This window comes from Bufo bufo, chromosome 2, assembly GCF_905171765.1.
Source record: "Bufo bufo chromosome 2, aBufBuf1.1, whole genome shotgun sequence".
Lineage (NCBI taxonomy): Eukaryota > Metazoa > Chordata > Amphibia > Anura > Bufonidae > Bufo > Bufo bufo.
The window spans coordinates 394,784,968-394,808,535 of record NC_053390.1 but is presented as its reverse complement, the minus strand read 5'-3'; the positions used below and the strand labels follow the sequence as shown (position 1 = coordinate 394,808,535).

The window sequence follows — 23,568 nt, the reverse complement described above, 5'->3', positions numbered from 1 at the left end:
GTAGAAAACTACTAAAAATGATACAAGTCATATAAAAGGATCCCCCGTCCAATAGAATTATTGTTAGGGTACTTTCACACTTGTGTTTTTCTTTTCCGGCTAAATAGAGTTCCGTCCTAGGGGCTCTATACCGAAAAAGAACTGATCAGTTTTATCCCCATGCATTCTGAATGGAGAGAAATCCGTTCAGGATGCATCAGGATGTCTTCAGTTCAGTCGTTTTGACTGATCAGGCGAAAGATAAAACCACAGCATGCTACGGTTTTATCTCCGGCCCAAAAAACTGAAGACTTTCCTGAATCCCGGATCCGTCATTTTTTTCCATAGGAATGTATTAGTGCCAAAATACTGGAATGCCGGATCCGTCAGTGCAGACCGGTAAAAATGTGAAAAACATTCAAAACTGATCCGTTTGTCCGTATGACAAATGGACAGACGGATCCGTTCTTGCAATGCATTATTAAGACGGATCAGGATCCTGATCCGTCTTAAAATGCAATCAGTTTTCATGCGTTTTGCCAGATCACTCTGCCGCAAGTGTCAAAGTAGCCTTATTTCTCATGTACACACACTGTACTACTGTTTAATGCAAAGTTTGTTGAAAGGTTAGGTACGCATTAATAAACAACAGTCTGGAAGATAAAGAATATTGATGATATATTGTAAAGAAATTAATCAAATCCAAAAACTCACTTATGTATCATGAAATCATTTCATATGTTTTACTCTGTTTCACCCTGAACTCTTCTTCATTAGGTATGTACATTTTAATTTAGAATTATTTTCTGCCTTACGCAACTATGTAACTCACCTCTACAATCCAACTGCAAAATAACATAACATACAGATAATATTACTCTAGTCACGTTATCAATTGGGCATTAAGACACGGTCTTCAATAGTGCATTAATAAAGCACTACTACTAGAGGTCTGTTTCAGAGAAAACCAACTGTTGACCCTTATAGAACACATTTGTTAAACTGTGAGCAACGCTTAAAATGGATGAAATGCTGCATATATGGTGGTGGTAACACTAGGAAAGAGCTTTCTAGTGTTACCTCGTCTGCCAAATTTCAAGGAAACTCTAGGCCTCCGGGGGTTCTGTTTCATATGTATTTTAGCCCTGTGTATCATTAAAGTGAGGGTAGGTGATAATATTTTTTCTGAATATGCTTATGTGATTTTAAATGGCTGCCAGAAACCTGTCCAGTCTGTAAGCAGGACCAGTTGCCTCTATTTGCAGAGCTTCCAAGGGCGGTGAGGGGGAAGGGCCTCGCTACACTCTATGCTTTAACACTTTCATATACTACACATTGGCAAGCTTTCCTGTTAGGTTGCTCAGCCATGATGGCATAACATAGGCAGGATCACATCATTACCATCTATTGTACAACAGTGTAGTGTGTAGAGAAGCCTTGCCCCCTCACCCTCCTCCTTGATAGCTCTACAACTGGAGGTAACCAGCCCTGCTCACATTAACTCATTCCCAGAGAGCTCCTTTAAAGTAGACAGAATGAAAAAAAGTAGTTTATGGATGTGTATACAGCCTAGTCTTCTAATGCGATCATAAAGTGAAATACACGAGAGTGGGGAAAGGAGTCCTTTTGTCACTGAATGAAACTTAAGTACTGTATAGTATATCTGCTAATGGCAGCTGTTAGATTTATGCATTCATTCACTTTTGACATTCTGGAATGGAACAATTTGGAGGGATTAGCACCTTGTAATCACTTGACTGACAGATAACTGTAAGGAAAGTCCTCGGTGCGCCATTAAACTGCATATAACAAACATCATTCAATGGGTAGCTGAAGCAGATCCTATGTTTTGGTGTAATACTATACAATTAATAGAGATTACAATATGTCTTCACTTATAAAATGGGTACAAATTATATAAAGAAATCAATATTTGAAGTTATATCTATATGTTTCATGGTGTGCAATGTAATTAAAAGTACTTTCTTGTTTGTTTTACATTTCTGTCAGAGTTGGAAAACCCCTTTAAAATCTCCCATTATGACCACTGTACTTGCCTGTGCAGCCCACTCTATTTGGTTATACAGCTGAACTTCTATATGCTCAGTGATGTTTTGAAATCTAGAGATTACACCAACTATTATTTATCCTTTTCCATAAGGTTTCAACATCTTCACCATCTTCATCCACAATTGCTTTTTTCACACACTCCATCACCTTTTCTATTGGCCCTGTCTTTTCTATAGAGTGTAAAACCCTGAATATTAACAGCCCAGTCATGTGAAGGGTCCAGCCATGTCTCGGCCTCACCAACTACATCTATGTGTTCCTCCGGTGCAATGGACTCCAGCTCCCCCATCCTGCTAGCTAGGCTTCTGGATTTTGTCAACATGAATTTTAAGTTCCATATTCAGTCCATGAAATGTGAATTCTTGAGATTTTTTTGGTACCTTAGTTTTTCTTCACTCTTCTTTGTACCACTTCCTATTTTGCATTACCTTCCCCTTCTCATACCTAAATATTCATCCACCCCTGCTATAAGTCTCTCCTTAGCATAGCAGACCCCCTTCTATTTAGGTGAAACCATCCTTGGAATACAGTTTGTGCCTCATCTTTGTTGTTCTTCAGTTTTCGGGACCAATTAAACCATAAAGGCCTGATTCTCGCAGTCTCCTCTGAACATTTCATGTTGAGATGTGTGTCTGGACTTGATCTCTGTAAAGCATTTATGTAGGTTTGAATCTGAGTTGCTGTTAATTAGCGGTTTCTGGGGCTGGTAACTCTAATGAACTAATCCACTGCAGCAGAGGTAACTCTTGGTCTTCCTTTCCTGGGCTGATTGTCATGAGAGCCAGTTTCATCATGGTGTTTGATGGTTTTCATGACTGCACTTGAGTATACCTTCAAAGTTTTGGAAATTTTCCAGATTGACTGACCTTCACATCTTAAAGTAATGATGGACTGCCATTAATCTCTACTTAGTTGAGTGGTTCTTGCTATGATGTGGATTTGAACAGTAGTAGAATAGAGCTTAAAACTGCATGGAACTGTGTACTGTGGAACAGTGGCAGGGCTCCATAACAACATAATTTAATCCTCATAGACTCCATAGATGATTGCCTGTTAAGTGTAAAACAAATTACCGTATTTTTCGCCCTGTGGATGACGCACTGTTATGGGGGGATCGGTGGATGGCACTGTTATGGGGGATCTGTGGATGGCACTGTTATGGGGGGATCTGTGGATGGCACTGTTAAGGGGGGAGGGGTGATCTGTGGATGGCACTGTTATGGAGGGGGATCTGTGGATGGCACTGTTATGGGGGGGTGGATCTGTGGATGGCACTGCTATATATGTGTCACCCACAGATCCCCCACCCCATAACAGTGCCATCCACATATCCGCCACCCCATAATAGTGGCATCCACAGATGCCCTTATATACCATAGCTAAACCTGTGGGAGGGGGAGGGAGGAGGGGCCGGTGTCATGCAAATGCGGTGTGGCCGGTGTGGTCACTGTACTCCGGCCCCACCGCTCACTCACTTCCTTAATGAATAAACATTTAATAATATTAGCTTTAATTGACATTCCGATCCCCAGCCCCATCTGTACTACCGTACTTACTAAATGTCCTGTAGCAGGCAGAGCAGGGCGGGCGGGCGGCCGTAACTCACTGACGTCACGTGTCTGCGCAGCCTACTTCATTCATAAAGTAGGTTGCGCAGGCACGTCACGTGACATCAGTGAGTTCCGGCCGCCCGCCCGCCCTGCTCTGCCTGCTACAGGACATTTAGTAAGTAGTACAGATGGGGATCGGAATGTCAGTTAAAGCTATTATTATAAAATGTTTAAGCTATAAAGCAATGAGTGAGCAGTGGGGCCGGAGTACAGTGACCACACCGCCCCACCGCATTTGGATGACACCGGCACCTCCTCCCTCCAGCTGATACATCGCAGCCTGCGATGTAAAATGGCTGCATTCTCCCCATAAGGCGCAGGGGCATTTCCCCCCCACTTTTGGGTGGAAAAAGTGCGTCTTATGGGGTGAAAAATACTTTAATGTTTTTAAAAATATTTTTAAAAATGTAAAAATAAAAATTCGAATCACTCCCCTTTCCCTAAAATCAAATCAAAATACATAAACAGTGAACAAAATAAACATCATAGGGATTATTGCGTGCAAAAACGCCCATACTATTAATTTATAAAAATATTTATCCCATATGACAAAGGCGAAACGGAAAAAAAAAGTCAAAATGGATGACTTTTGGTTGATTCACCTCCCATAAGAAAATGAATAAAAAGTGATTAAAAACATTTACACACCCCAAAATGGTATCAGTGAAAAAGTATCAGATGGACCCGCCAAAAATTTGCCCTTACACAGCTCCATACACATAATTACAAAAAGGTTATAGAATATGGCGACGAAAAGAAAAAAGTAATTTTTTCCAAGGAAGTTTTTTTTTTTTGTATTAAAAAGCAGGAAAAACAATGTGATATCGCCATAATCATACTGACCCGGAGAATGAAAGTAACGTGTCAGTTTTACTACATAGGGAATGCCGTAAAAATAAAACGCATAAAACTGTTGCAGAATTCCATATAGTGCAAATATCACCCCATTTGTGATTTTTTTTTTTCAGCTCCCTACTACATTGTATGCAATATTAAATGGTGGCATTAGAAATTGGAACAAAAAATTAAAACGTTTTCAACCCAGAAAGGCAGGGAGTGAAAAATGAAAACGCAAAAATTATAAAACCTCCAAAGCTAAAAGGGTTAACATTTTTTTGATTACTACTTAATTCCATACGTGTGTAGCACATTTTTGACACACATAAAATAATATAATATTGAGTAGCAAATTGGTCTTGCAAATTTTATCTTATATAATTTTGAGACTGGATACATTGGGTCATTGTCATAGGGAACAGTCCTTTGCCAATAAGGCACATCAATTTCAGGTTTTAACGGTGGATTTCATTAGTGTGGCTAGATACAGTCTACTCTAGATCAACAATTTATAATTTTTCTATCTAATGTTTTTAGACTTGGAAACTAAGACTCTTCAAGGTGTAAAAGGTGAGAATAGCCTAAGCTACACAGGCTCATTCCTTGTGGACAACACTACTGTGGACTTTCAAAGGTTTTCTGACAAAGAAATTCTTCGGATGGCTGGTCCCCTTTCTGCAGACTTCTCTGTAAAGGTAAGCTAGAAATAACAAGTGTGTAAGATTCTCAGCAGCATGGGATGCTTTCCTAATTTTTATGTACCATGACAGGTCACCAGGAACCAGTCATGTCTGTTCTACTCAACCTATACAGATGTGTCCTCCCTTAATTATCCATTTGGCTGGACATGTCCTGGTATGTGTGTCATGACATGGCCAGCTTTTCAAAACAACATGTTTTTATTTTTATTTTTTTTAATGAAGTATCTATCCTATACACTGCGTGCAGAATTATTAGGCAAATTAGTATTTTGACCACATCATCCTCTTTATGCATGTTGTCTTACTCCAAGCTGTATAGGCTCGAAAGCCTACTACCAATTAAGCATATTAGGTGATGTGCATCTCTGTAATGAGAAGGGGTGTGGTCTAATTACATCAACACCCTATATTAGGTGTGCATAATTTTAGGCAACTTCCTTTCCTTTGGCAAAATGGGTCAAAAGAAGGACTTGACAGGCTCAGAAAAGTCAAAAATAGTGAGATATCTTGCAGAGGGATGCAGCACTCTTAAAATTGCAAAGCTTCTGAAGCGTGATCAACGAACAATCAAGCGTTTCATTCAAATAGTCACAGGGTCGCAAGAAGCGGTGGAAAAACCAAGGCGCAAAATAACTGCCCATGAACTGAGAAAAGTCAAGCGTGCAGCTGCCAAGATGCCACTTGCCACCAGTTTGGCCATATTTCAGAGCTGCAACATCACTGGAGTGCCCAAAAGCACAAGGTGTGCAATACTCAGAGACATGGCCAAGGTAAGAAAGGCTGAAAGACGACCACCACTGAACAAGACACACAAGCTGAAACGTCAAGACTGGGCCAAGAAATATCTCAAGACTGATTTTTCTAAGGTTTTATGGACTGATGAAATGAGAGTGAGTCTTGATGGGCCAGATGGATGGGCCCGTGGCTGGATTGGTAAAGGGCAGAGAGCTCCAGTCCGACTCAGACGCCAGCAAGGTGGAGGTGGAGTACTGGTTTTAGCTGGTATCATCAAAGATGAGCTTGTGGGGCCTTTTCGGGTTGAGGATGGAGTCAAGCTCAACTCCCAGTCCTACTGCCAGTTTGTGGAAGACACCTTCTTCAAGCAGTGGTACAGGAAGAAGTCTGCATCCTTCAAGAAAAACATGATTTTCATGCAGGACAATGCTCCAACACACGCGTCCAAGTACTCCACAGCGTGGCTGGCAAGAAAGGGTATAAAAGAAGAAAATCTAATGACATGGCCTCCTTGTTCACCTGATCTGAACCCCATTAAGAACCTGTGGTCCATCTTCAAATGTGAGATTTACAAGGAGGGAAAACAGTACACCTCTCTGAACAGTGTCTGGGAGGCTGTGGTTGCTGCTGCACGCAATGTTGATGGTGAACAGATCAAAACACTGACAGAATCCATGGATGGCAGGCTTTTGAGTGTCCTTGCAAAGAAAGGTGGCTATATTGGTCACTGATTTGTTTTTGTTTTGTTTTTGAATGTCAGAAATGTATATTTGTGAATGTTGAGATGTTATATTGGTTTCACTGGTAAAAATAAATAATTGAAATGGGTATATATTTGTTTTTTGTTAAGTTGCCTAATAATTATGCACAGTAATAGTCACCTGCACACACAGATATCCCCCTAAAATAGCTAAAACTAAAAACAAACTAAAAACTACTTCCAAAAATATTCAGCTTTGATATTAATGAGTTTTTTGGGTTCATTGAGAACATGGTTGTTGTTCAATAATAAAATTAATCCTCAAAAATACAACTTGCATAATAATTCTGCACTCTCTGTATGTGTATGAGTGTGTTGTGAATTACATCCTCTCTAGTGTTTTTCTAGAATGTTGTATTGAGTTGGTTTCAGGAGAGATTTGACTTCTTAACCAAAATTGATCTAAGTTAAAGGTCTATGCCTTTAAAACAGTCTTTATTTTGTAAAGGACAGGACAGATTTACTAATGCTATCTTATATTGTCAGTAAAAATGCATGGCCCCATCCCAGTCCCATTAGTCCATTGTCAGCGGAACCTGATCTTTTGATCTCTCTAAAAAATAAGCCGCCACCAGAGGTGTCAGGCAACAGCTTTCTCTTCTCTCCCATTTAAAAAACATACACACTGAGCTTCACCAAGCAAATATTTGTATGGAGGAGTTTGAAGAGCTAGCAAGGTAGTAATACATTTTTTAAATCCACCTAACCACAGCCACTTTTCTGGACACTTCACCAAAGTTTTCAGTGAGAATCAAAAACATCTGAAAGCATTAAAGGGATAGTCTGAGATAATTAAAAATCATGGACAAGCCCTAAAATGGCATTAAATGAAATACAAACATTATGTACTCCCCCTTTCTATTCTTTAGATCTACCGTATTCTCTGTGGTCCTAGTCTAGATCTCCGGGATATGGCAAATCACAGCAGCCAACTACTGTCCTCAGCAGTCTGCCACTAAGAACAGGGAATAATTGCAGTGGTGACTTGCTGTATCCCAGCACAACACTGTAGACACTGTGACATGAACAGAGACATGCAGACTGCTGAGGTAAGTGTCTGGCTGCAGCGGTCACTTGCTGTATCCTGGCACATGGCCACTGCTGTTTGTAGACAAATAGCAGCAGGGGAACCAAACCAGTGCCACAAAAAATGGCACTGATGAAGAAAGAGAGTATATCTTTTTTTAATTTAAAGCCAATGTAGGGCTTGTCCACTAGGGTTTATCTGTTCCAGTATCTATTATTCTGGGTGATTGCAATGTTTATTAGCTGTTTGCTGTGACAGTGTTCAGGTGAGGTTCAAAAGTACATCAATCTAGTATATTTTATTATTAGATCAATGTGTCAGGGTCCAATTATTTCTGTCTCCTGTCTGCCAACACGACTATACCGATGGTCTAGCTCCAATTTTGATTCTAGATTTGCCCATAGGAATAACGGGTCCAAATATGGAAAGAAAAGAACTGATAGCATCAGGACCTTTGCTGAAGCATTTGAAACTTATCTTTGAACTACGCTGAAAACAGGGTGAAATAAATGACATTTTCCTGCGTATTTTGTCAGGGTCAGCTTATGTCATTTAACTCCTTGGCGACCTTTAAAACCTTTAAAGATCGCCACTTTAAAGATGGTGCCCGCTCGCACATGCATAGCTGCTAGGTTTCTGCTGTTTCAAACAGCAGAGTCCTGCGGTGGATGCATGTGATCAGCCCTACGGCTGATCGCATACATTTAACTGCTCAGATGCCGTGGTCATCTGTGACCATGGCATCTGAGCGGTCTAGAAGCAGGAGCCACGCGCTCCCATGCCCATAACAGTGTTCCTCAGCTTAGATTGTGGAAGCTGTTAATAGCCCGAAGCTTCAAGCAGACTTCGGCAGTTATTACTAGAATATACCAATACAGGCCAACAGGGGGCAGCATTGTATTGTTATATTGTAAATGAAGTGTTCTATGATGGCTAAATAGTCATCACAGAACACAATGGGCAATCTAATGATTGCCAGTTATTGTCACCCAGGGTGACAAAAAAAAAAAGTTTTTAAAAATATAAGAAAAAAAAAGGGAAAATAATCTGAAAGTTCAAATCACCTCCCTTTCGGCAAAATCAAAACAAAAAGACATAAGCAATAAAAAAAATACACATCATGGACACCTGCTACACACACAGGAAACAAGAAAACCCCCCATAAAACTGGCAGAATTGCGTTGTTTTTTTTCCATTTCCAACCCCTTGTGGAATTTTTTTTTCAGCTCCGCACTGCATCATATGGAATATTAAATAGGCTCATAAGGCTATGTGAACGCAAAAATCTAAAAGTTATGGTTCTGGAAAGGCGGGGAATGAAAAACCAAAATGCAAAAAACGGATGCATTGAACGTAGAGCTTAGTTTTATGTTTGAGCCTGAACGATATGTCTTTCTATGTACTATTGTAGCCGAGAAATAATCATTTTAGGGATTCACTAAAGCTTAGGTGATGAAGGCTTTTCGGAAACATGTTAGGTAGCAATGAGCAAGATTGTAAGATCCACACAAGATATCTGGCCCTGTCAGTCAACAGGCAAAGTGGAGATTTGTCTGTAGAAGGACAGCCCTTCCCAGACTCAAAATTCATGCAGGCGAACAAATTGGTTTGTAGAAGTCGATTCGAGCACCCCATTTTGGGATAAAGAAATTAACATTGAATGATCAGTCCTAAACAGTTCTTACTGAAACATGTGATATGGCTGCATATATTTCTCAATTAGCTCTTCAGCGAAGGCATCAATAGGCACATAGTATTTTCCCTCAATTTGCACTGTGCTGATGGATGAAACAGTACCTTATTAAGTATACGTAAGGTCATCTAAAACATACTGCTGTAATACATGCCTGCTTTAAGAAGCACAAGAAAAGTATAGCTTTTGGAAAATCTCAATAAAATGAAAGCTTTTTTAGGAAGGTCATAAAGTCCTTGGGAGGCCTTCAGCCACAAAATTGTGAATGTTGCATTGAATCCAAGATTTTTCTTTGCTATCAAGGGATCCAGAGTCACTTGGTGTGCAGTCTATTACAAATAATTCATTATTTCATATATGATCTACTATTATAAATAAAAATTGTGAATGTCCTATATAACTATTTCACTTATATCAAGCTTTTTGTGGGTGGGGGGGTAATTCAGCTTTTGGTCCCCTTTAAATGTTTCTGTTTAAAAGATTTTGATCCAGTGCCAGTTGCTCAAAATTCTTCAGATTTTTGAACCAATTACTCTCCGACATATGCTGCCTCATTAGAGAGCTTATTTATTTTACTGTAGAAACAAGGTGGAAATTTCCATTTTTGTAATGCTTCCTGTGAAACGGAGACAAAAGAAATACATGTTTTGTGTCAAACAAAAACGTGTTCATTTCATACTGTACCTTGGTCTTTACCCATAACCATAATAGAGAGCCCTGCTGTTACTGCTCAGGAAGGAACCCCTGATGTGACTAACGTGAGAAGTGGGAAGAACCCTGGTCAGAATATAGGGGGAGGGCGAAAGCCCTGCTATGACTAGTGTGCGAAGGGAAGAAATCCTCACGTGACTAATGTAGTAATGGGGAAAGCCCTGCTATAGCCCTGATGGGGAAGGGAGAGGCACTATTATAACTACAGGTCAAATGTCCATCTTTGTGTATGATCTGCTGCTGTTGAGGGATTTTCTGTGCTGGTGATTGTCCCCTGTAGAACATCATTACTCTGATATCTATTATAATGGGGAATGTTAAACAGTCAGAACTCTTTGCAAAGTACATACTATTTCATAGGCATATGGAGAATGATGCTAAGATATAGATGCAGCACACACTAAACTGTAAATTGTGACATGTTTTAGATGTTTTATGGCTCCTGCCGTCACATCCTGATCCATTTGCTGTTTCAGTCATTCTGCTATGTCCACAATATCTGTACATGAACTACCTAATTATTTGCTATCTGAAAGAGCTGATAAATACAGCCCATCTTTTGCCTATTACGTAAAGATACACGTTAAAGAGCATCTATCAGCATGTCCAACCCTATTAAACCAGGCATACTGCCTGGTGGGGTTGATCATGCTGATTAAAAGGATACCTTTTCTTTTGTCTGTATGGTGAACAGCTGCAGAGGCATCTACATATGCAAATGAGCAAGTTTGAGCACCAAGGGCCAGCCACAGCCCTTGGAGCACGGCTTTTGTAATGCCCCTCTGCTGCACGCACAGGGGAGGGGGAGTGTGCAGAGCACAGGGGTTTTGCAAAAGCAGTGTTCCAAGGGCTGTGGCTGGCTGTGCAACTGTTAAAAATACAGACAAAATCCTTTTAATCGGCAGGATCAACCCTACCAGGCTGTATGCCTGGTTTAATAGGGTTGATCATGCTGACAGATGCTCTTTAAGGATTGCATTACCTATTAATATAAAGTAAGCTAATAAAGTAATATTGTATCTAACAGCATATACGTTCTTCTCTGCCCACTGCCCATGTGCTATGTTCTTTGGGAATTATCTTTGCCATATAGTGGTTCCAAACCTTGTGCAGCAAGGCTATTCAGCACCTTTTTTGAGTAGGGCACATTCTTGGATGGAGAGAGCTCAATATATGATTTTTTTAATGTCCACATTTGTCAGAACATGATATACGAATACTTTGATGATACTTAATACTTCATGCTGCCATATCATGTGCAGGTGAAAGGAAGGGGATAGATCATTTTAGAGAAATAATTATGATATGGAATATTGTACAAACCGGATTCCAAAAAAGTTGGGACACTAAACAAATTGTGAATAAAAACTGAATGCAATGATGTGGAGATGGCAAATGTCAATATTTTATTTGTAATAGAACGTAGATGACAGATCAAACGCTTAATCCGAGTAAATGTATCATTTTAAAGGAAAAATACGTTGATTCCAATTTTCACGGTGTCAACAAATCCCCAAAAAGTTGGGACAAATAGCAATAAGAGGCTGGAAAAAGTAAATTTGAGCATAATGAAGAGCTGGAAGACCAATTAACACTAATTAGGTCAATTGGCAACATGATTGGGTATAAAAAGAGCTTCTCAGAGTGGCAGTGTCTCTCAGAAGCCAAGATGGGTAGAGGATCACCAATTCCCACAATGTTGCGCAGAAAGATAGTGGAGCAATATCAGAAAGGTGTTACCCAGCGAAAAATTGCAAAGACTTTGCATCTATCATCATCAACTGTGCATAACATCATCCGAAGATTCAGAGAATCTGGAACAATCTCTGTGCGTAAGGGTCAAGGCTGTAAAACCATACTGGATGCCCGTGATCTCCGGGCCCTTAAACGACACTGCACCACAAACAGGAATGCTACTGTAAAGGAAATCACAGAATGGGCTCAGGAATACTTCCAGAAACCATTGTCAGTGAACACAATCCACCGTGCCATCCACCGTTGCCAGCTGAAACTCTACAGTGCAAAGAAGAAGCAATTTCTAAGCAAGATCCACAAGATCAGGCGTTTTCACTGGGCCAGGGATCATTTAAAATGGAGTGTGGCAAAATGGAAGTTCTTTTTGGAAATCTGGGACGCCATGTCATCCGGACCAAAGAGGACAAGGACAACCCAAGTTGTTATCAACGCTCAGTTCAGAAGCCTGCATCTCTGATGGTATGGGGTTGCATGAGTGCGTGTGGCATGGGGAGCTTGCATGTCTGGAAAGGCACCATCAATGCAGAAAAATATATTCAGGTTCTAGAACAACATATGCTCCCATCCAGACGTCATCTCTTTCAGGGAAGACCCTGCATTTTTCAACAAGATAATGCCAGACCACATTCTGCATAAATCACAACATCATGGCTGCGTAGGAGAAGGATCCGGGTACTGAAATGGCCAGTCTGCAGTCAGATCTTTCACCTATAGAGAACATTTGGCGCATCATAAAGAGGAAGGTGCAACAAAGAAGGCCCAAGACGATTGAACAGTTAGAGGCCTGTATTAGACAAGAATGGGAGAGCATTCCTATTTCTAAACTTGAGAAACTGGTCTCCTCGGTCCCCAGACGTCTGTTGAGTGTTGTAAGAAGAAGGGGAGATGCCACACAGTGGTGAAAATGGCCTTGTCCCAACTTTTTGGGGATTTGTTGACACCATGAAATTCTGATTCAACATATTTTTCCCTTAAAATGGTACATTTTCTCAGTTTAAACTTTTGTTCCGTGATTTATGTTCTATTCTGAATAAAATATTAGAAGTTGGCACCTCCACATCATTGCATTCAGTTTTTATTCACGATTTGTATAGTGTCCCAACTTTTTTGGAATCCGGTTTGTATAAGAAATATACCTATTTTTAAATTTTCATGATTTGCATTCTCATGTAAAGTATTTTCCTGGATAATATTTAATAGTGATGAGCGGCAGGGGCAATATTCGAATTTGCGATATTTTGTGAATATTTGATAGAATATTCGTCATATATTCGCGAATTTGAGATTATTTTCTTGATCGCATAATACGCGCAAAATACAGGTTGTGGGTCACTATAGCTACATTTTTCAAGCTGCTAGAAGTTTCCTGAGACTGGAGAAAATGGTTGGCACGGCAGAACATTACAATAGCTTTATATGCAGATAGAGTGCTCCAATATATTCGCAATTGCGAAATCTGTACTAATGATTCGAATATTTTGGCGCAATACATGCATTTTCACATTTTAGCAGGTCTAACTACTTATTAATGATTGGTGCACTAAATATTGTTGTGAACTTGTGACATCACAGCACTATGTATGTATGTAGCATACAGGGAGTGCAGAATTATTAGGCAAGTTGTATTTTTGAGGATTAATTTTATTATTGAACAACAACCATGTTCTCAATGAACCCAAAAAACTCATTAATATCAAAGCTGAATATTTTTGGAAGTAGTTTTTAGTTTGTTTTTAGTTTTAGCTATTTTAGGGGGATATCTGTGTGTGCAGGTGACTATTACTGTGCATAATTATTAGGCAACTTAACAAAAAACAAATATATACCCATTTCAATTATTTATTTTTACCAGTGAAACCAATATAACATCTCAACATTCACAAATATACATTTCTGACATTCAAAAAACAAAACAAAAAACAAATCAGTGACCAATATAGCCACCTTTCTTTGCAAGGACACTCAAAAGCCTGCCATCCATGGATTCTGTCAGTGTTTTGATCTGTTCACCATCAACATTGCGTGCAGCAGCAACCACAGCCTCCCAGACACTGTTCAGAGAGGTGTACTGTTTTCCCTCCTTGTAAATCTCACATTTGATGATGGACCACAGGTTCTCAATGGGGTTCAGATCAGGTGAACAAGGAGGTCATGTCATTAGATTTTCTTCTTTTATACCCTTTCTTGCCAGCCACGCTGTGGAGTACTTGGACCCGTGTGATGGAGCATTGTCCTGCATGAAAATCATGTTTTTCTTGAAGGATGCAGACTTCTTCCTGTACCACTGCTTGAAGAAGGTGTCTTCCAGAAACTGGCAGTAGGACTGGGAGTTGAGCTTGACTCCATCCTCAACCCGAAAAGGCCCCACAAGCTCATCTTTGATGATACCAGCCCAAACCAGTACTCCACCGCCACCTTGCTGGCGTCTGAGTCGGACTGGAGCTCTCTGTTCTTTACCCATCCAGGCACGGGCCCATCCATCTGGCCCATCAAGACTCACTCTCATTTCATCAGTCCATAAAACCTTGAGATATTTCTTGGCCCAGTCTTGACGTTTCAGCTTGTGTGTCTTGTTCAGTGGTGGTCGTCTTTCAGCCTTTCTTACCTTGGCCATGTCTCTGAGTATTGCACACCTTGTGCTTTTGGGCACTCCAGTGATGTTGCAGCTCTGAAATATGGCCAAACTGGTGGCAAGTGGCATCTTGGCAGCTGCACGCTTGACTTTTCTCAGTTCATGGGCAGTTATTTTGCGCCTTGGTTTTTTCCACACGCTTCTTGCGACCCTGTTGACTATTTTGAATGAAACGCTTGATTGTTCGATGATCACGCTTCAGAAGCTTTGCAATTTTAAGAGTGCTGCATCCCTCTGCAAGATATCTCACTATTTTTGACTTTTCTGAGCCTGTCAAGTCCTTCTTTTGACCCATTTTGCCAAGGGAAAGGAAGTTGCCTAATAATTATGCACACCTAATATAGGGTGTTGATGTCATTAGACCACACCCCTTCTCATTACAGAGATGCACATCACCTAATATGCTTAATTGGTAGTAGGCTTTCGAGCCTATACAGCTTGGAGTAAGACAACATGCATAAAGAGGATGATGTGGTCAAAATACTCATTTGCCTAATAATTCTGCACGCAGTGTACATACAGTGGGGGAAATAATTATTTGACCCCTCACTGATTTTGTAAGTTTGTCCAATGACAAAGAAATGAAAAGTCTCAGAACAGTATCATTTCAATGGTAGGTTTATTGTAACAGTGGCAGATAGCACATCAAAAGGAAAATCGAAAAAATAACTTTAAATAAAAGATAGCAACTGATTTGCATTTCATTGAGTGAAATAAGTATTTGAACCCTCTAACAAAAAAAGACTTAATACTTGGTGGAAAAACCCTTGTTTGCAAGCACAGAGGTCAAACGTTTCTTGTAATTGATGACCAGTTTGCGCTCATTTTAGGAGGAATGTTGGTCCACTCCTCTTTGCAGATCATCTCTAAATCCCTAAGGTTTCGAGGCTGTCTCTGTGCAACTCTGAGCTTGAGCTCCCTCCATAGGTTTTCGATTGGATTAAGGTCCGGAGACTGACTAGGCCACTCCATGACCTTAATGTGCTTCTTCTTGAGCCACTCCTTTGTTGCCTTTGCTGTATGTTTTGGGTCATTGTCGTGCTGGAACACCCATCCACGACCCATTTTCAGTTTCCTGGCAGAGGGAAGGAGGTTGTCGCTCAGGATTTCACGATACATGGCTCCGTCCATTTTCCCGTTTATGCGAATAAGTTGTCCTGTGCCCTTAGCAGAAAAACACCCCCAAAGCAAAATGTTTCCACCCCCATGCTTGACGGTGGGGACGGTGTTTTTGGGGGTCATAGGCAGCATTTTTCTTCCTCCAAACACAGCGAGTTGAGTTAATGCCAAAGAGCTCTATTTTGGTCTCATCAGACCACAGCACCTTCTCCCAGTCACTCTCTGATCATTCAGGTGTTCATTGGCAAACTTCAGACGGGCCTGCACATGTGCCTTCCTGAGCAGGGGGACCTTGCGAGCCCTGCAGGATTTTAATCCATTGCGGTGTAATGTGTTTCCAATGGTTTTCTTGGTGACTGTGGTCCCTGCTAATTTGAGGTCATTAACTAACTCCTCCGTGTAGTTCTAGGATGCTTTTTCACCTTTCTCAGAACCATTGACACCCCACGAGGTGAGATCTTGCGTGGAGCCCCAGAGCGAGGTCGATTGATGGTCATTTTGTGCTCCTTCCATTTTCGAACAATCGCACCAACAGTTGTCACCTTCTCTCCCAGCTTCTTGCTAATGGTTTTGTAGCCCATTCCAGCCTTGTGCAGGTCTACAATTTTGTCTCTGACATCCTTGGACAGCTCTTTGGTCTTTCCCATGTTGGAGAGTTTGGAGTCTGCTTGATTGATTGATTCTGTGGACAGGTGTCTTTTATACAGGTGACTAGTTAAGACAGGTGTCCTTAATGAGGGTGACTAATTGAGTAGAAGTGTCTAACCACTCTGTGGGAGCCAGAACTCTTAATGGTTGGTAGGGGTTCAAATACTTATTTCACTCAATGAAATGCAAATCAGTTGCTATTTTTTATTTAAAGTTATTTTTTCGATTTTCCTTTTGATGTGCTATCTGCCACTGTTACAATAAACCTACCATTGAAATGATACTGTTCTGAGACTTTTCATTTCTTTGTCATTGGACAAACTTACAAAATCAGTGAGGGGTCAAATAATTATTTCCCCCACTGTACATACATACATACAGCACTATGTCTGTAGCATGTATGTATGCACAGCAGAACCTATCAGCTACACTATATCAGTTTATCTATCCTACACTGACTATCTCCCACTAACTATCTGTATTATATATATAAGCTAACTAACTATCTAATGTAATTAAACAGTAAAGCACAGAGCACAGCAATGACACTGCTGTCTCTCTCAGAACTCCATAATGCTACAGAAAATGGCTGCTGGGGAGGCTCTTATATAGTGAGGGGTAGGCAACTTTCCTATTGGTTGCTAGGGATGTTGCTAAGCTCAGACAAAGACATTGCAGCCTTCTCATTGGCCCACAAGCAAGAAGGGAGGTTACTGATGAAAAAAAAATCTAGAATATTCAAAATTCCAAATATATGTCACTATATTCTAAATATTTGCAAATTCTCGAAGTGCCGACACTTAATATTCCCTATTCGAATAAAACACTAATATTTAAGTGCATCAACCCATACTACTAGTATTTACTGTAAATTTGCAGCAGCAATAGCATATTTATGGCTGTGTCAGTTGTTTCAAGCACTTTCTGTGATCTTAGATGATTATGAGGAATTGTGAGATTCCCCTCCAAGAACGCTTTAATATTTTTCTATGCAAATTTCCATTGGAATGTTCCTGTTGTGGGCAGCATGAGCTGGAAGTGCCTGGCCAGCAGGAGGTAGAAAAATAAACTCTTGCAGCTGGCACGGAAGGACCCAATCAGTTAATTAAAGAGATGCACTATTATTAACCACTTTTGGTTACCATAAACTCTGTTTCTTATATTCAGGATATTACTGCATTCTAGCTGCCATATACGGCAGTTATACCAATGTTCACTAGTCTAGACAGTCAAGTGTGCACGTACAGATACTTTTATCCTATACATGATATTTTGGAGTTAGTCTATTCTGACATTGCTCTCCTTCACATGGTCATTGTTTAGTCAGTATTTTTCATCAGTATTTGTAAGCCAAAACCAAGAGTAGAACCTACAAAGAACAATGATAATGTCAAGCTTTGTGACACTGTGTTTTGGACACACTCCTGGCTTTGGCTTACAAATATATTGATGAAAAATACTGACCAAATCCCGACCACGTGAAGGTGGCCTAAGGCTGCTTATTTCCTTTGCAGTAAAAAGGAGAAACACATCAGAGTTGCTGCAAATTTTGCTCAATCATCAGATAATAATGGTTGTTAAAGTGATCATGGGCTCATTAAATAATCCATCAGTAATAAGATTACAGTGTAGGGAAATCAGCAACCGGGGAGGTGATCCCAGTAGATGAGGGGTATACCTTTTTATATAGTAAGTTTGTCATTGAGGCAAAATAATACCTCACGTCACACTACCACCAAAAAAAAGTCCAGTAAATGTGTGTGATACATGAATATTGGACAATACTTAAACTTTTCTTTTGATTTAATCACTTGTAACTGTCATTTCAGTTTAAAGAGTCTTCATAGCAAAGCTGTGACTGAGTGTTGCTAAGAAGAGTCTGTCTTCAGTATTTTACTAAGCCCTGAAGATGCCTGTGTGTAATAAGTCAGATAGGCAGGGTGGTGGATAGTGATAGGGCACATGCCCACAGGTAGAGACAAGAGGCAGGCTGGAAGCCTCTGTAAGTTACACACAGGTGTCTTCAGAGCTCAACAGAACTGAAGACTGAAGACAGACTCTTCTTAGCCGCACTCAGTTACAGCTTTGCCAAAAAAGACTCTTTCAACCCTGCTTTCTAGCACAAAGAAACATCTTTCCCTAATAAAGTACATTACAAAAATGTTTAACTTCCCTGAAAGTTACACTTTAAGAGCCACTTTAAGATAAAAAAAAAATCCAACAGGGTTCTGCACATGGACTTAAAAACGAATGTACATAAACTGTACATTTATATACTATAGATAGAGGCAGATGGCAGGATCCACTCAAACACACTGTTAACTAGAGGGATGTAACTGAATTTCACATTAGTTCTATATATGTTGCCCTCAGAACCACTTATGGCTTGAATTTATTTCTTTTTTATAAGCTCAAAACTCAGAATGTCTAAATGCCATTGTCCAGCCTCATGAGGAAGCCAGTATCATGGCAAAACTGCCTATTGAAAGAGTATGTAAATAACAATTTATGAATGCCCATGCCACAACACTGCCAGATATTTAGCTCAAAGTGACTCTTAAGTGATTAAAAAAGTAAATTTTTATTGAAAGACATATTCATGTATCGCACGTATTCATTGCATTTTTTTAGGTAGTGTGAAATGTAGCATTTTGCATCAATTGCCAACATGTGATTAAGATTTTTCTATAGGCACTCAGTGTGGCTCTCAATATTATAGGTAGCGTTAAGCGAAAAAAAGCAAAACAAATTGCCTTTGATCCGAATTTCAGAAAAATTAGATTTGCCGCAAAGCCAAATTTGCTTGCACTTTGTGGTCAAAAATCTATTTTTCTTGAGATTTCAGTAAAAAAAACAAAAACATCCTCACTTCATCCATTTGTGCGTGAAGAGGCCATCGTGGCCATCTTGATTGCAGAAACCGCCACCAGCCAGTGTGATGACGTCTCTGCACAAGATTTTGTGCAGTGTCTGCAATCAAGATGGTCATGACGGCCTCTAAGTGAGCAAATGCACAAGGTATTTTTTTTTTTTTTTTTTTACCTTGATGAGCCCCTGAAAGACTGAAATGGTAGCCTCAGATGCCGCAATCAGTGATGAATGCGGCATCTGAGGAGTTCAATGATGGGGGTGGCGCGATTGCCATTTTCCATCATTGTGCCCGGTATAAACAAAGGAATGCACTTCACGACAAAGTAATTAGTCACAAATCGAATTTCTTTGTGAAATTCGGTTAAGCAGCCGAATTAAATTTGTCATCTCTAATTATAGGGATTAGGGCACAAACCACCCCACAGGAGTCCATTCAGAGACTCTCTCCTGAAAGTAAGATAGTAGACTTTCTGCTGCCCTCTAAAGATTCAGAGTACCAAAGTAAAAATTCGGGACATTGTTGTAATGTATTTTTGGTAATATATAACAGCTGCCGTATGACAGGTTCTTATAAATGTGATTGACAGTAAACAGGACATGGATTACTAGGAGGAGATCTGTTTAATTTGTTTGCTTTATCTTGATAGCTTTCAGGCTAGAATTCTTAAAACTATTCACTGAAAGCACTACCCTAACCAGCACAATAACTTTATCACTGTGAAAGTGAGAAGCACATTTTAAATTAGCCTACTTACTACGTCTTACTAGTATGTAATGAGTGTGACAAATGAGCACCTAATGAAGACACGATAAGCTATCATGAGTGTGTAAGTCTTCTTGCACATTAAGATACCAACGTGTTCTTTATTTTTTTACGTAATAAGAGGTCAGCCTTACATTTGCCAGATGTTATTCATACACATTCTTTACATGCTTTTCAGTTCGAGGATATAATGTGTGCTTGCTCCTACTTTTTGGAGCGCCTGCCAATCATTTCCAATCCAGCTTCCACCTCTGGGAATTATACAGCATAAATGTTTAAATCATTTGCTACTCTTATCACCAATATACGTGTTATATGTAAAGCATTAATCAACTAGGGCGATTTTGCAGAGCCTGGAATTAAAAACAGAACAGCTAGTTTGGACCCAAGAGTCAAATGTTTTTTTCAAAATTCTGCCCAGAACCAGGTACTATGCTATAGGGCTAGGAGATGTGTGACTATATGTGTTTAGTCTAAAAGATGCCTATGTTTGCATGTGTGACTTTTTAAATGTGAATGCATTTAATTAAATTTTATGTGTCATCTTTGTGTACTGAAAAGTTAAGGAATTTTCTAATATAGGTACTTTGGGGCAGATTTAGCAATCAAAATGTATCAGAATTCTACAGTATCTTAAATTGAGCCAGAATCCTGGAGCACAGTTTGTACACTACTTTTATTTTTTACACACTTTTTGCATGTGGCTCAAGGGCTTTGGCTTAGTGTGAAAGGGACATGGCTTAGTAAAAAAGCTGTTACTTAAAGGGATTGTGGAAAGTTTTTAAGGTATCTTCTTTTCACAGGATAAGGGATAACTACCCACTCGCTTGTGGTCCAACCGCTGGGACCTCCCCCGTTTCTGAGAACAGGTGTCCCGTTCCCTAGTTCTGAAGGATTGGTAGGTTGTACATGCCCACTGCCACTAAGTTTATTCTCTATGGAAGTGCCAGATCATGGTGGGGTCCCAGGGGTCAACTTGTGGATAGGGGATAATCCCTGTGGATAGGGTATGACTTATAAACTTGGCACAATCGCTTTAAGATGCAGCGTGTGATGAAATTGCTTAAAATTTTTGCTCCAAAGTAAGCTAGCCAGTAGATGGGTTAAAGTTGGACAAGAATGTCTAACAATTAACCAAATTTATCATGCAGTATGAGACACTGTGATACATTTGGAGAATTAGACTGTCTGGTATAAGGTTATGCTATCTGTTAGGATTGGTAAATCTGGACCAGTGTTTTAATCCCTCAACATTTTTAAGTAGCTGGATTTAGTCTCTGAACCTAGAGAAGAATGCTCCATTCTTTACCAGTAAGCAGTGGAAATAGAAATTGAAATACAATGTTACATATCTTTAATAATACAATACAGCATGTGTGTTTTTCAGGTTCGTTACGCTGGTGCTGTTGATAGTGTGGTGCAGTTTATCTTCTATCAGCCTATCATACATCGCTGGAGAGAAACCGACTTTTTTCCATGCTCGGCATCCTGTGGAGGAGGTAACTAAAGCATAAACTCTATACTAAAGCAATATCATGTGAGCATGGTTAACATAGTAACATAGTACATAAGGCCAAAAAAAGACATTTGTCCATCCAGTTCGGCCTGTTATCCTACAAGTTGATCCAGAGGAAGGCAAAAAAAATAATTGGGAGGTAGAAGCCAATTTTTCCCACTTTAGGGGAATAAAAATTTCCTTCCCGACTCCAATCAGGCAATCAGACTAACTCCCTGGATCAACGACCCCTCTCTAGTAGCTATAGCCTGTAATATTATTACGCTCCAGAAATACATCCAGGCCCCTCTTGAATTCCTTTATTGCACTCACCATTACCACCTCCTCAGGCAGAGAGATCCATAGTCTCACTGCTCTTACCGTAAAGAATCCTTTTCTATGTTTGTGTACAAGCCTTCTTTCCTCCAGACGCAGAGGGTGTCCCCTCATCACAGTCACAGTCCTGGGGATAAATAGATGATGGGATAGATCTCTGTACTGACCCCTGATATATTTATACATATTAATTAGATCTCCCCTCAGTCGTCTTTTTTCTAAAGTGAATAACCCTAATTTTGATAATCTTTCAGGGTACTGTAGTTGCCCCATTCCAGTTATTACTTTAGTTGCCCTCCTCTGGACCCTCTCCAGCTCTGCTATGTCTGCCTTGTTTACAGGAGCCCAGAACTGTACACAGTACTCCATGTGTGGTCTGACTAGCGATTGTAAAGTGGTAGGACTATGTTCTTATCACGGGAATCTATGCCCCTTCTGATGCAACCCATTATCTTATTGGCCTTGGCAGCAGCTGCCTGACACTGGTTTTTACAGCTTAGTTTGCTGTTTATTAAAATTCCTAGATCCTTTTCCATGTCAGTGTTACCGAGTGTTTTACCATTTATTATGTACTGGTGACTTGCATTATTCCTTCCCATGTGCATAACCTTACATTTGTCAGTGTTAAACCTCATCTGCTACTTCTCTGCCCAAGCCTCCAATCTATCCAGATCCCTCTGTAGTAGTATACTGTCCTCTTCCGTGTTAATTACTTTACACAGTTTAGTGTCATCTGCGAAAATTGATACTTTACTATGCAAGCCTTCTACAAGATCATTAATAAATATATTGAAGAGAATAGGGCCCAATACTGACCCCTGAGGTACTCCGCTAGTGACAGTGACCCAATCTGAGTGTGTACCGTTAATAACCACCCTCTGTTTTCTATCATTTAGCCAGTTACTTACCCACATACAGATGTTTTCTCCCAGTCCGAGCATTCTCATTTTATATACTAACCTTTTATGTGGTACAGTGTCAAATGCTTTAGAGAAGTCCAGATATACGACATCCATTGATTCGCCGCTGGTTGGCCAGGTTTTCAGTGTAATGTTAAGATTGTACAATAAAACATTGCTATGGAGTGCTACAATTTCCATCAATTGATGTCTGATCCTTTATCTTACCAGTGTAGTTGTTATCCCGAAACAACGGCCATGTAGGGATGCAAATGCCAGTGCAATTAAGACCTTGTAAATACTCAATGGAAATTATGTTTGCAGGATACCAGCTGACATCGGCAGAATGTTATGACATGAGAAGTGGGCGGGTAGTGGCAGACCAGTATTGTCATTACTATCCAGAAAATGTAAAGCCCAAACCCAGGCTCCAGGAGTGTAACATGGACCCATGTTTAGCAAGGTTTGACACTTTTAATATTTTTTGTTTGTATTTTCTGTATTCTGAGATATAAAATCATAATTTTCCATCCACCTTCATGAAAACTCAGTTTTTTACAATTCCTAACATTTAATCCTAGTGCACATTCCCCTCTTAGGTCATTTAGGATCACTACTATATTTCAAGAATGTGAAATGTCAGAATAATACTATAGACAATTATTTAGTTCAGCTGTTATATCTTGTATCATTACCAGTAGCTTAGAAATTCATATACACCAAGTTGAATGTGCCTTTAAAGGGAACTTGTCACCTCCCAAAACCATCCCAAGCCGTCACGGTAACCACGCCCCCTTCCCTGCCCCTTCGCTGTCACTGACAGCTGGCAGTTCAGCTGGCTTTGCCGAACTCTCTGCATAAGCGCTGTCAGTCACAGCGAAGGGGCAGGAAGGGGGCGTGGTTACTGTGAGGCTGCTGCCTCCTTGA

General features: G+C 40.1%; 1 protein-coding gene across 3 annotated transcripts in view; it reads left to right on the top strand.

The window, feature by feature from the left end:
• The window catches only part of ADAMTSL1 (ADAMTS like 1), a 1,022,249-nt gene that overhangs the window by 844,670 nt on the left and 154,011 nt on the right, over nt 1-23,568 (top strand). For all 3 annotated transcript variants that reach the window (XM_040417238.1, XM_040417239.1, XM_040417240.1), the window contains 3 exons: nt 5,034-5,191; nt 21,299-21,410; nt 22,966-23,104. In XM_040417238.1, coding sequence (XP_040273172.1) covers nt 5,034-5,191; nt 21,299-21,410; nt 22,966-23,104 — 409 coding nt within the window. The remainder of the gene's footprint in view (nt 1-5,033; nt 5,192-21,298; nt 21,411-22,965; nt 23,105-23,568) is intronic.